This window comes from Helobdella robusta (assembly GCF_000326865.2).
Source record: "Helobdella robusta unplaced genomic scaffold HELROscaffold_1, whole genome shotgun sequence".
Lineage (NCBI taxonomy): Eukaryota > Metazoa > Annelida > Clitellata > Rhynchobdellida > Glossiphoniidae > Helobdella > Helobdella robusta.
This window is the reverse complement of record NW_008703570.1, coordinates 5,962,313-5,975,675: the sequence shown is the minus strand read 5'-3', so window position 1 is coordinate 5,975,675 and position 13,363 is coordinate 5,962,313. Positions and strand designations below refer to the sequence as shown.

The following is a 13,363-nucleotide window of genomic DNA, read 5'->3' as shown; positions in this document are numbered from 1 at the left end:
TATTACACGAATATATATGTATACATTTTATATAATGACCTACCAGAGTTAGAATACTACACCATTATGGTGTGATTCAGCACACGCACATGCACACAGACATCGGTGACATGACATATGAATGATCTAGCAGCATACAAATGAATATATATTGTTTTTATATAATTGTACGCTGCAGTGCTATACGTATTGCATATATCTTATATATATTTATATAATATACAATTATACACATATACTTAAATAAATGTATATATATATATATAATTATATATATATAATATTCTTGTCACATTTATCAAATGACTGTTATCCGGAATTCTGAGAAATTTTTGAAATTATCATTTGTTTTAAAAGGCAGTTTATTTTATTTTAATATTTTTAATTAATTAAATTTGTCAGTTTTAATTTTATTAATAAATAAATAGTGCTTTTTTCGTAATGTCCGCCAAAACTGTAACATTGTCAAAGGAAGAGATTGAGGAAATCACGACAGCCTTCCAAGCTGTAAGTTTTCTTTTTTATTTTCATTACAATTTTATTAAATTTAATTTTTTTATATAACACTTTAAAACATTTCATTCCTTGTGAACATTTTATGATTTCATTGATTACGAACTCAATGTTTAATTTTTGCAAGATTGCATTTATTATTTTTAAATAATTAAATTAATTTGATGTTTTATCAACAACCTTTTTTGTATTTGAAATTATGAGATTTACTTTAAATTTTTGCCCCTGTGATTTTGATTTTTTAAGACTACATAAACTTTTGTAGAGGGCAATGCTTTGGCTGTGCAATGTAAAATTTATTAAATTTAAATTTTCAAATTAATAGTTTTGTTAATTATACAACAATAGGTTGATATAAATGGGGATGGTTCCATAAAGGCTTCAGAGTTACAAGAAGTTTTGAATGCAGTTAACATAAAATTGCCAGGTTACAAAGTTAGGCAACTTATCGAAAAACATGATACTATTATTAGAGATGATCAGTTAAATTTTGAAGAATTCAAAAAGGTTTGTTTGTTTGAAATAAGTTGCAGTTAGCTGCTTTTCATTTACAAAATTGTAATTCGGTTTGAAATTATTTTAGCTATATGCAGAATTGAAGCATGATTTTGATTTTTCTTCCAAACTTCCTGCGTTGGTTAAAAAGTCTGGCATAACAACATTTGGAGGCATGTCCCAGACATCAGCTGAAGGGACAACACACACTGTCAGAAATGAAGAACAAGTTGCATTTGCCAATTGGATCAATAAGTTAGTATGGAGTTCATTTGATTTGAAAATTTGTATGAATTGAAATATTTTAATTCAAGTTTATTTATTTTGTTTGCTGTTAGCTTTGGTTTATTTTATTTTTTAATGGTTCCAATTTTGGAAATATCTTTATTGGCTTGTTTGGTTACGTAAGAGTTAGTTTAGAGAAGTTGTTTGAAAACACTTGCTCTTGTTTTGTCATGCGTATGCTTATCAACATTTTGCAGTAATGCCAACATTTAAAAAAAATTTTAGGAATTTTGGAGAAGATCCTGAATGTAAAAAGTACCTACCAATTAATCCAGATAATAATGAGTTGTTTACAAAGTGTAATGATGGTGTCCTTTATTGGTTAGTCAAAATATTTTTCCTAAATTTTTTATTGAAATTTCTACTGCATAATTTTTAGCAGCATATAATAATAATAAATTAATTATTCAAATCATATTTAATGTATTTGGTTCATTGGAATACTCTTTATAAGGAAAATTAAACAATTTAATTTGTTTTCAAACAACTGTTATCTCCAACAGATTGCTGTTGTTATTTATAATTTTATATATAGCATTATTTGTAATTTGTTTTCTCAAATGTTTTTAAATGTTTATTATTTTTAGCTTTTAGCAGTCTGCTTCTTTCAATGTAATGTTTCTACTTCAATTAGCAATTAGTCTTGCTATTATAGTGCTAGCTAAGTTAATATTTCATGATAATTTTGTTCACTTTTGTGTTATGCTGTATATCATATTATGGGTATATTCACATGTACAATATTCATCACTTTATTTGCGCATGCCAGATTGATTTTCATAAAATTGAATGATTAAATACAAATTTTACTTTCAAAAGTTTGAAGAAAGGAATCTACTCAGCAATGAAATGCTAAAGCGTAACTATAAATTTTCAAATAACGTAAAACAAACGTACCATTTACGGCCAATAAATAAAAAAGCTGGCATACTTAGAGGCAATAAATCTGACAAGATTAAAATTTGAAAACAGAAATATGCAGATATAGAGTATTTTAATATAACCGAAACGCGGCAAACTTCAAAAAAGCGCAAGCTTAAAAACAATAAAAATTAAAAAATAAAATCGTATATCAGTGAAGATGCACCTGAAATCAATCTCCACACCGCGCCTGTCTCTCGTGTCCAGCCCAAACATTGGAGGCTATGGCTGAGCGAAACTTATCACTGATCAAAATTTTCTATGCTTTTCAAAAGTTATTGAAAAACCTTGGTAGAACTTGGTAGAAAAGTTATTATTCTCTGGTTAGCATAGAAGTTTAGTCAGTCTTTATAATCTTGAATTCCTAACTTGAAAATTATCGTTGAGTAGCCCAGAGCGATATTTCGTTGTAAGTTATTTCAAGATTTCGACGAATTACTTTTCAAACGTTTGAATTAAGAAAGTCATTTCTTATGCTTTTAGTAATTGAAAGAGTTTGTTTAGTTGGGTGATTTGATGCTGCTTATAAAAAAAACTTACTTGAGCATGCAGGTTAAGTACGATGAACACCCGTCATGTTTATTTATAAAGTAGTCATTCACGGTGGTTATGATAGCAATGATGACGACAATGATGATGATAGTTACAAATTCTTTCTTGAAATAGCTGACACCAGTAGCTCACTTATTCACATAATTAGCAGCCTGCAGTTTGTGAGTGTTGTAGTTTATTATTAGTGAGGTCTCCTTTCAAGCTCTAGGCATAGTTGATAGATGTGCTAGTGGTTTTGGTTTTGTTTATTATGATCACCATCATCATCTTAGCTCATTTTAATTACTTCATGATGATCACACCTCGCATCCTTATTCCTGTAGATAATTAGCGAAAAATATCGGTTAACGCGTTATATCTACTATATATTTATATATACAAGACATACAGTCTCCGCATATTCAACTTCATAACTTTTATTCACTTATTTGATATGTTGTTGATTATGAATAAACTTTGAAAATGAATGAAAAATGTTTGTGTTTATATATGTAATTCATACAAATACTTTTAGAAAAGTTTTCATTTTACCGGATTCACAGTTGGCTACACTACACCACACCACGCCATATATTTAATCTGTTAAATTGTTTTTAAATTATAGCTGCAATCGTCCTTATTTACTGATGCCATTATATCTTTGACCAACTGAGAACTGCTCCATGAATAAGGTAACCTTCCATACCTACAGAGCTTCAGTGCCACAGAGGTTGTATGTACATCTGCACCACACAGCGTACACACGCATTGGTACGTACACTTAAGCAACACATCACATGACGTATGACAGTTTTTTTAGTTTCAGACTGCATTTGAAACAGGTCATCTCGCAATGGCAACGAACGGCGCGTGACATGACGCTTACACCGTCTTAGCTAACTTGCCTAATCATCCCATCAATACCATCAGCAATATCGATTTCTATATTTGTTTCGCCAATTTCGCCATTTTAACGATCCATATAATTTTATTCGGTTTAATTTATTATCCTCGCCAGTATTAAAAAACAACGTTATCATTATAATCTAAGCGTCATCACCAAACAACCAAAGCATCATCACCAAAGCCTCAGCACTATTGAGTTAATCATTATTAGTCAGATTGGTAGGATTGAGTTTATCGTTGCGTACAGGTAACATTATAATAAAATTGAGTCTTAATTGCACCGTATCAAACACCACCTTTTGTTTTTAAACCTCAAAAATTTAAAAATGAGATGTTTTTAAGCACAATCCACAACAATAAGTTTGTATTTAGAAGTTTATTATGCGTTCCATTCCATTAGTAATCAGTGATTTCTAATTTAATAGTACCTTAATTGTGCTGCTGGTCGGTACTGCAACGTTGTTGCTGTCTCTTGCGGTTGCCATATGATATGAATGACGTTGTGTTTCACTGCGTTAGATTCAACGAGTTTCATTAAATCATAGTTTGTTCTGTAGCAAAGGCATTAAATAATTATAATGGCTAGACTGATGACTAATGAGGATGATTTCAATTTTGTTCATTTCATGACCATCACTGCTTGTTTCTTTGTTCATGCGTTATTTTATTTATGTGTAATTATTTAAAACGTGATATCATTATATTGATTTTCTCCAAACTATTCTTTGTTAGTTCTTTAAATTTGTTTAGCTGCATAGATGGGAATGACGATGACTACGATTTACTTCTGAATATACACCGTGCTATGTATGCAAATTTTATGCAATTGTGTAGCTGGTTGCACGTTGTTGTCTGTTCTAGTGTTTTGTTACGAGGTTCTTACGTGATTCATTTGTTTGTTCGCCTTATCATGCTTGTAAGCGTCATGGAGATTGTTTGCATTCTCTACACAGAATGAACGCCTAATGTATACTACTCTCAATGCGCCGGACACACGTTTTTATTTACTCAGAGAGCCGTGTAATCATACGTCATATACACGTCAAATGTTGATGTCGATTCGTTTTGAACCTGTCGTGAAATGTTTATTTCAAACGAGGCTCTTGAAAACCATCTGAATTAATTTGCTGATTTATTTATTACAACCACTTCTGTCGATTGCATTAAATTAGTTGAGTGGCTTGTTGACGATTTGTTTATCAATCATAAGCGTTGAGGGTTCTATTTCAAATTATCTCTTCATTCAAGTTTCTGGGTGATTTTTAGAAACACTTTTTGAACAAGTTCCAAAAGTAGTTTGATGATTAAATTAACTAAACTCTAATTACGAATATTTTTTTGATGAGTTCGATTTATCACCACGGGAGGTAAAAAATTATATTTTCCACAGGATTCACATAAAAAATGCTTCTTCTCAAATGGACTATTTTGAACGCAACCATTTTAAAATATTGTGAACAATTTTGATAGTACGAAAATTAACTTGCCAACTGACAGCAAACTTGTGAACAATTCCCAACCGGGCACAGTTGACGAGCGCACCATCAACAGAGCTGCCAAGTTGAGCATCTACCAGATACACGAGAATTTAAATCTGGCTTTGAACTCTGCGTCATCTATTGGATGCAACATTATAAACATTGGCCCAGATGACCTCTACGCTGGCAAACCTCACTTGGTCCTTGGCCTGCTCTGGCAGATTATTAGAGTAGGTTCTTATATTTTATTACTTTGATTATTTTTTAAACGAGTGGGTTGAAAATGTCAAATACATAACTTGTTACCAACATAATCAACATTGGTTAGAACTCTTTTGTAGTGATAGATGTTAATTTTAATGTTAATAACGAACAGTACGGCTTGTTGGCGAACATTGACCTGCACAACCACCCAGGCCTGGCAGCTCTGCTACTTGATGGAGAAAGTTTGGAGGACTTCATGAAGTTGTCTCCTGAGCAGATCCTCATCAGATGGGTCAACTATCACCTTGCAAGGTGTTTGTCTCTTCATTCTCTCCTCATTATGACAATGCGCGTTACGCGTTTTTTTTCATTGAAATCAATCACTTCATACAAAATTTTCATTTCTCACAATCGAATTGTCCAGTAAACATTTCTAAGCATTGATGAGCGAGCATCGACAAACGATGTAAACAGTAGACAGACATCCGCATCATTTACATTTTTTTAGTCTAAAAATTTATCAGCCGATACATAAGAAATAATGACGATGACACAATATGAACGTGTCACAATTATAGCGTGATGTGTTTAAATTTGCGTGTGTATATTTGAATAGTGTTAAACATTTACTCAGATCAAACTGTGGTCGACAAATAGCAAACTTGACGGGCGACATAAAGGACTCGGTGGCCTACATTCACCTCCTCCATCAAATTGCACCCCCTGATTCTGGCATCACCACTCACGCTGAACATGTTGGTTATTTCATGAAGATTCATATATTTTCTAGTTTGAGTCTTACCACACCAATATACGAAACTGTTTCTTGTTTAAAATTTTTAACTAACTAATGAAGTTTTGATATGAAAAATGTGGTTGCGATAGTAACGTATGTTTTTATCTTTAATGTCTACTTATTGCAATGTTAAACCATATTTAATCTTTCAAATCATGTACAAATTAATTTCAGTTGACTGAGCTTTATACACAACTGCTGTTGCACTTCATTCAAATCATGTCTATTCAGGCTAATTCTGTCATGTTAATTCATTGTAATGTATTTTACATCATTTGTTGCAATCGGTCAGCTTTTTTTCAATTTTATGATGGAACATATTTTTTTTTCATCACTTCAACAATTGCCAACAACCGCCAGGAACATGACCTGCACCAGAGAGCAGAACGAATGTTGCAGGAAGCAGAGAAGATTCAATGCAGAGCCTTTGTGTCCCCCGATGATGTTGTCAGAGGTAACTACAAATTAAACTTGGCGTTCGTCGCTAACCTCTTCAACATGTATCCTGCACTGGATCAGGCACCAAACATCGACCTCAGTGAAATTCACCCGGAGACCAGGGAAGAAAAAAGTCTGTAATGCAATGATGGAATGATTGGTGCTTCATGATGTTGGATGTGAAATAAAACGTGGGGCCACTCATTCCAGAGTATCTTATGTTTGTTTTCAAATAAGATAGACCACTAGTATGATTTTGATAGAATGATTGATTGGTTGTTTTGTCTAAATTTATAATTGATCTTTTATGATTATTAAATTATAATGATAGGTATTGATAAATAACTTAATCAGATCTTTGATTATCTGTCGAATTGAAATTTGTTGTTATCCAATTTTTATATAGAAATTTATAGGAAAAAACTCTTGATTAAAAACCAATAAAAAGAAAGGCTTAGGTATTTTATTAAAAACAAATTAATCAAAATTTATAACTTGCGTATTATAAGTTAAGAAATAACGTTTGGTCCAAGGAATGAAATTTAGATGTCAAGTTAATTAATTAAGAATTAATTAATTAATTATTTTCTCGGTTTATAACAAGTTTTTTAAGATTGATATTCAATGTTGCCTGCTCAGTGTATCGCAACTGGATGAACAGCATCGGAGTGTCCCCATACGTCAGCAGGATATACAGCGACCTGACGGATGGCCTCATCATCTTCCAACTTTATGACATCATCAAATCAGGAACTGTCAACTGGAATAAAGTCATCAAGAAGTTCAACAAGATGAAAGCCATGATGGAGAAGATAGGTTGCTAGTTTTTTTTTTTTTTAACGACAATTGCTAATTGCAGTTCGGTTTAAGGTTTGCGTCCATATATGAATAAAAAATTGTAAATAATTATAAAATAAATTTGAAGAAAATTGTAATTACGCCGTGGAGTTGGGCAGGGAGTGCAAGTTCTCTCTGGTGGGCATTGATGGGAAAAACATTTACGACGGCAATGAGACTCTCACCTTGGGTTCGTTTATTAATTTGTTTGTTGGTTCCTTTGCACAGTCTGTTTCGCTTGATGTTTGCTTGAGAGGACATTGTTATAACTTCGTACATTTAAATATCTAGTCGCATGGATTGGTTTTCACTGTTCACGATCATTTAGTCAACAGTGTTAAAGACGGTGAGACGTTTTCATTCCACTGGCGCCAGTCAGATGTTTCTAAGCAACATCATTAATTAAGATAGCGCTTATCCATGTATAGAGAATACTAGTTCTATACGTCTATGATTCATTTGTATCTTTACGATATCATTGGAATCGAGTATAGTGAATAAAATATAATTGCAATAAAATATATTCTACATAAATTATAATTTATATAAATTTGAAATTTAATTAAAAATGCTAAATGTATTTTATGTTGTAAAGTTATTCCTCTGTAAATGACTCAATTATTATTTCAATTGAAAATAAACTTCAGCACTCATTTAAGAGAATATGTGTTACATCGGTTATGTTACATGTTACCTACAATCATATTCATGTCTGTCAAATGTGCAATACGCTTGCATAAGCCAGTCGTTTACCATAAAAAATGTGTTTATTGTATCTTGCTGGTTTCTTGGCAGCCCTGGTGTGGCAGTTGATGAAAGCTTACACCTTGAGTATGCTGACGACACTGGCTGGTACTGGCCATCCCGTTTTGGAGAGTGAGATTGTCACGTGGGTCAACAATAAGGTCGGTAGGCTCTGTGTGTGTGTGTGTGTGTGTGTGTGTGTGTGTGTGTGTGTGTGTGTGTGTGTGTGTGTGTGTGTGTGCGCGTGTGTGCGTGTGTGTTGTATTAGGTGTGTTATTTATTTGTCTGGTTTTCGGTTTTCGTCCGTTGTTGTATTTTATGATGAGAGGAGAGTAAGAGAAGCAGTAGAGAGATGCTGGTGGCTAGTTGATGGCTAGTTTGATGTATCGGATTTGATCTCGGATTTGATCCACGCATTTTAATTGATAGACATATTGTAATTTTTTTGAACAACTTATTTTAAATATTCAACTTATCTTTTAATTTGCTCTCATGTTTCATATTATCTAATTACTTAATATTAAAATTACACTTAAAGATTACAAAAAAATGACGAAAAAGTGTAACAATTGCCAATTATTAATTATGTCAGAAAGTTGCACAGCTTGATGTTATGCACGTGTGGTAATATTCTAAAAGGTCCGGTGAAAAAGTTGAAAGAATGGGTTTGATTTAATTTGAAGGAAGTTTTTCTATATTGATGGTCGATATTGAAGATGATTGAGATGATGAAAAAACGTTGTTATATCGTAGTTATTATGGGTAGGACATGTGACTAGAAAGACAGTTAAGATATAATTGTAATAGTGCGCCTGACCGCATCATCTGATTGTACCGTTCAGTTGCAGGGAGCAGGCAAGTCGAGGAGAATAACAGGTTTCAACGACCCCACCATCTCGTCTGGACGTGTCGTCCTTGACCTTGTGGACGCCTGCAAGCCGGGCAGCATAAATTACGATCTCGTCAAACAGGGAGATAGTGAAGAAGTGAGGCGGCGGTGGTGGTGCCGTTGTCTACGCTTGTAGTGGTGGTTGTGGTAGTGGTGGTGGTGGTGTGTTTTTCAAAGCAACGCGCTAATTTTTTGATGAAATTTTTAGATGATGTTGTTAAAGATGTTGATTGATGCTTATGGTGATAGCGATAGACGCGTTGAGTTTCAGTAGATGATGATAGTTAGACATATTGTTAAATTGGATGATGAGATTTTGGCTGGTTTCAATTAACCACGAATTAACAACTGCATCACTGTGACTGTTACATATTTCATATTTACATTCCTCATGCTAACTAAATTGCTATGAAAGTATTATTGAAAACACTTCGCAGGAGAAACTGTCGAACGCGCAGTACGCCATATCAGCCGCTCGTAAGATCGGAGCTCGCGTTTACGCACTTCCTGAAGACATCGTCGAAGTGAAGTCCAAGATGGTCCTCACGATATTTGCGTGCCTCATGATTAGAGATTACCAACCAGCACAAAAACGTTGATGTGATGTGATGTAACGTGTTGTAACTTGATGTCATGTAATGTAGGTTGATGTGACGATTTGCAAATGATTTTATATTTTTACGTTATTGTTCTGTGTTGGATGATTTCATTTCATTGTGCATCGTGATTCATGATAAAATATGCCTCCACTTGAATCTGTCGCATATGTACCATTCTGATGCTTCTTTTTATGTTTATTCCTACGCTTAATTTCTTTAAGTTTAACTTTATTTTGAAAGATGCATTTTGCAGATTTTTTGTATACAATGAAGAAGTTTTAACAAAATTATATTGCATTTTAATTATGATTTTTGACTGTGTTTATCGTGTTATAGTGTTTACATAGAAGATGCCACTATTATTTAGATATTAAATATCTGGTGTCCATATTTCTAAGCATGCAAATTATTTCAACGTAACGTTGCCTAACTTGACATCTCCATTCAATGTGGCCTCTAACATTTTTGCTCTCAAGTTGGATATTAATTAACCAGTGATCATTTTTACAACTTAAGTAGCATCGTAGTTGAATTGTAGTTGATTGCTGGCCCAACTTTACACTGATTGGTCCGCGTCGAAACCTTGTTTGCTCGTGTTTCAAAACAGTTGAACGTCTCAGTGTTACATTGTACTACAAAAATATGTTTTTGCTATCATTCAAGTAAAAGCATTAAAAATGTCTCAAAAATTACTTTTAATTGATATTCAATTGATATGATGATGTCTCTTCATTTTAGCGCCGATTGATTTTATGTGTGAACATTCCCAACAGTTTTCCCTGATTATTTAACGCAACAATCAAATTTATTTTCTTGATTTTAATGTTTATTACTATGAATGACGATATAATATATTTTAATTGTAACCCCTTGTGATAACCATTTGTTCATTTTTTTAATAAATCAACACAACCTTTTTAATGGAAAAACGATATTAAGTTTTATTAACTATTAAATTAAAAAACCATTTTAATGTTTTTAAATTTTAAAGTAAGAAAAATGTGTAAACAAAATATGACATAATATTGTATTATTAAATTATAATATTGAAATATTAAATTAAAAAACCATTTTAATGTTTTTAAATTTTAAAGTAAAAAAATGTGTAAACAAAATATGACATAATATTGAATAATAAATTTGTTAAATGTGGTATACAATAACAAAGCAACAAAACATCGGACAAAGTTTTAATGGTTTTGTAGAGTAAATAATTTAATTAAACATGTCTTATTTTTAATTCCATGCTACGTTTTGAAGTTAACTTGAAGTCTTTAAAACGCATTTCTAAAATGAAGACTATGAATGAAGAGGGAAGCGGACAAAAATAAAATAATGTTTGTAAATCACAGAATGTTTGGAACCACGTTGTTAGATGTTTAAAGTCTACAAAATTCAAAACGCGCTTTTTTACTGTTCATTTTGATGTTTAAACCAATGGTGTCAGATTGTTTTTAGATGGATGTTGCGTGTAAAGATAGTTCGTGGCATGGTAAGAGTTGGTTCTTTCCTAACTTTGATGGCTTTTATATTTATAAATATAATTGTTGAATAACTAGCACAAAAGTGTGCAGTTTAATTTTCATTGTCAAAGTTTCATGGCTTCCATGACAATGTCCATGCCACGTTTTTGAAAAAGTAACATGCAACATCCATTACTTGATAATGTTATAAGTTTTCCGGCCCTTGAGTGTGCATTACATTTTAGCTTTACAGGACAAGACATGCTTCGCCTAACATTAAATCGTTTCATTAATTAAATCAAACTGCATTATTTAGAAATATAAAATAGGATTATTTGCAATATAGAAAAGTGCTACCGTATTACTTAGATAGCATGCTGAAAAGTTGACCATAAATGTGATCCTTAAGTAAGACTGTATAAAAAATGTAATTAAAAATAATTTTGAGGATCAAAATTTGACGGACACACGATATGAAACAAAAATTTCATTACGAGAAGCACTTAACTATCTTAAAACGGAGGCACGAATTTTGAAATAAAAGTTAGCGATCAATAGTAGATATATTCTGCTTTGAAACATTCTGTAAATGATGCTATTTATTTCATAAACAAGCTTAAATTATAATTTCATTGAAAGCAAACGGTTCATCCATCTACTGTCGCTTAAATATCAAAATTTACAGAAATAAAAAGTTACAGTTTAATAATGAAATTTTAACTTTGATCTAACATGATGTTTATGTGTTGGCTTTTAAGTCTAAAAGAAGATCTAGTAAAGCCTAAAATTTAAATATTATGTTTGAAAAAATTTCTATAAAAAATGTTTGGTGGGTATAAGCTGATTAGCTCGTTGATATGTAAAAAAGTAGAATCATTGGCTCAAGCAGATAAAAAAAATTGAATGATAATTTAAAAAATTGTTAATCATCAATCACTTGATTTCCATTTATTGCGACCATGAACAATTTTTTCAACTTCTGACAGGAAGTAATGTTTTCAGCAAAAACAGCTAGTTGGCAAATTGAAACATTACTTTTTTGAATAAATGAATAAATTATTACTTCTCCATTTTTGACACCTTCTGCATTGTCAATAATTTCAATAAGAGTTGTATTGTAGAATTTAACGTCGGTGAAGAACATGCCGGCACTCCATCCTTTCTTCTGCAATTCAATGGCTGATAACAGCAGTGGTGTCGAGCCGACGATGCGTGGGTTAATATCGATAACATATTGCTTAGCTGTCTCATCCACCAACACATCGATGCCAACTATTCCAAAATAACTTTTTTCGTGAAGAGCTTTTAAAACGGGCTTGATTGTTTCGTGAGTCAATTTTTCGTGTGCTACCTGTTTATCCATTTCCACAAAAGCACCGACCCAAATTTCATGGTTTAGGATTTTTTCGGTGACTCCAATCCACCTCCATTGACCATTTTTAAAGAGATAAACATGACAACAGAAGTTTGCCACAACGTTTTCGACATATTTAGTTACAGTTAAATCGGCGTTTGGCATAGTTTCTTGAATATTTTTATTCCAATAATCAAATTGGCTGCGGTCCTGAAGAACCCAGGTCCCATGACCTCCAGATGATCTACAAACCTTCAAGACGCAAGGAAATTCAAGTTCAGATAAGGTATCTGCTTGTCTACACGGAATTTCTTCGATGAATTTTTTTGAATGAACGTGGTAGTGAGCATCCGGATTGACTGAGTGCAATTTAGATGACAAAACTTCTAACGGAAACAAGCAAACGTGGGTCACCTTTTCACCAAGCTGACCGTACCTTAATGTTTCGTTTGAAAGTTTCTTTCTCCAATGTTCTACTAGCAGCTCACTTGGCTTCTGGTCAACGTAGACTCTAGCTTTGTTGCCCATAACCGCTAAATTACGATGAGGTTTTTCTATTCTATTCGACTCGTAGTCATGTTCCCTGTAATGATCATCTAGCGTGTATTTACTTTTGTTTACGATGTATTCGCTTTTTTCAAAATGTTCAGGATAACTGGACGGATATTCGAGAATAAATATTGAATTATCAGCAATGTCATGTTTGTATAATTCAGATATTGTCAACATTTTGCGATCTAATTTATTAATGTTGATAACTATGAGTTAACAAAACTAACAATTTATCATTAAAAATTAAAAAAACTGCAAGGTTTTGAAGACAAGCGTACAATGACATTATATTGAACGGTCAGTTCAGTATCGACAAACGAAACAGCCTGAGAACCATGGATCTCCGTAGTTATAAAAG

At 32.6% G+C, this 13,363-nt stretch overlaps 2 protein-coding genes across 2 annotated transcripts; one reads left to right on the top strand and one right to left on the bottom strand.

Annotated features, from left to right (window-relative positions):
* Positions 1-307: 307 nt before the first annotated feature.
* On the top strand, positions 308-10,594 carry HELRODRAFT_105374 (hypothetical protein). The gene is made up of 13 exons (XM_009010949.1): positions 308-507; positions 862-1,020; positions 1,097-1,263; positions 1,519-1,614; positions 5,149-5,359; positions 5,506-5,645; positions 5,968-6,088; positions 6,490-6,700; positions 7,207-7,383; positions 7,493-7,594; positions 8,200-8,309; positions 8,991-9,134; positions 9,475-10,594. The coding sequence occupies exons 1-13, from the start codon at positions 442-444 to the stop codon at positions 9,634-9,636; spliced, it is 1,866 nt and encodes a 621-aa protein (XP_009009197.1). The 5' UTR covers positions 308-441; the 3' UTR covers positions 9,637-10,594.
* A 1,244-nt stretch (positions 10,595-11,838) lies between these two features.
* On the bottom strand, positions 11,839-13,182 carry HELRODRAFT_159014 (hypothetical protein; the record flags this gene model as incomplete). Its single annotated transcript, XM_009010948.1, has 3 exons — positions 11,839-11,880; positions 12,037-12,110; positions 12,180-13,182. The coding sequence occupies 3 exons, from the start codon at positions 13,180-13,182 to the stop codon at positions 11,839-11,841; spliced, it is 1,119 nt and encodes a 372-aa protein (XP_009009196.1).
* Between the last annotated feature and the right edge of the window lie 181 nt (positions 13,183-13,363).

Coding starts and splice junctions, on each gene's coding strand:
- HELRODRAFT_105374 (XM_009010949.1), top strand. CDS start 442: ATGTCCGCCAAAACTGTAACATTGTCAAAGGAAGAGATTGAGGAAATC. Junction 1,264..1,518: donor TTTGCCAATTGGATCAATAA/GTTAGTATGGAG, acceptor AAAAAATTTTAG/GAATTTTGGAGAAGATCCTG. Junction 5,646..5,967: donor GTCAACTATCACCTTGCAAG/GTGTTTGTCTCT, acceptor ACATTTACTCAG/ATCAAACTGTGGTCGACAAA.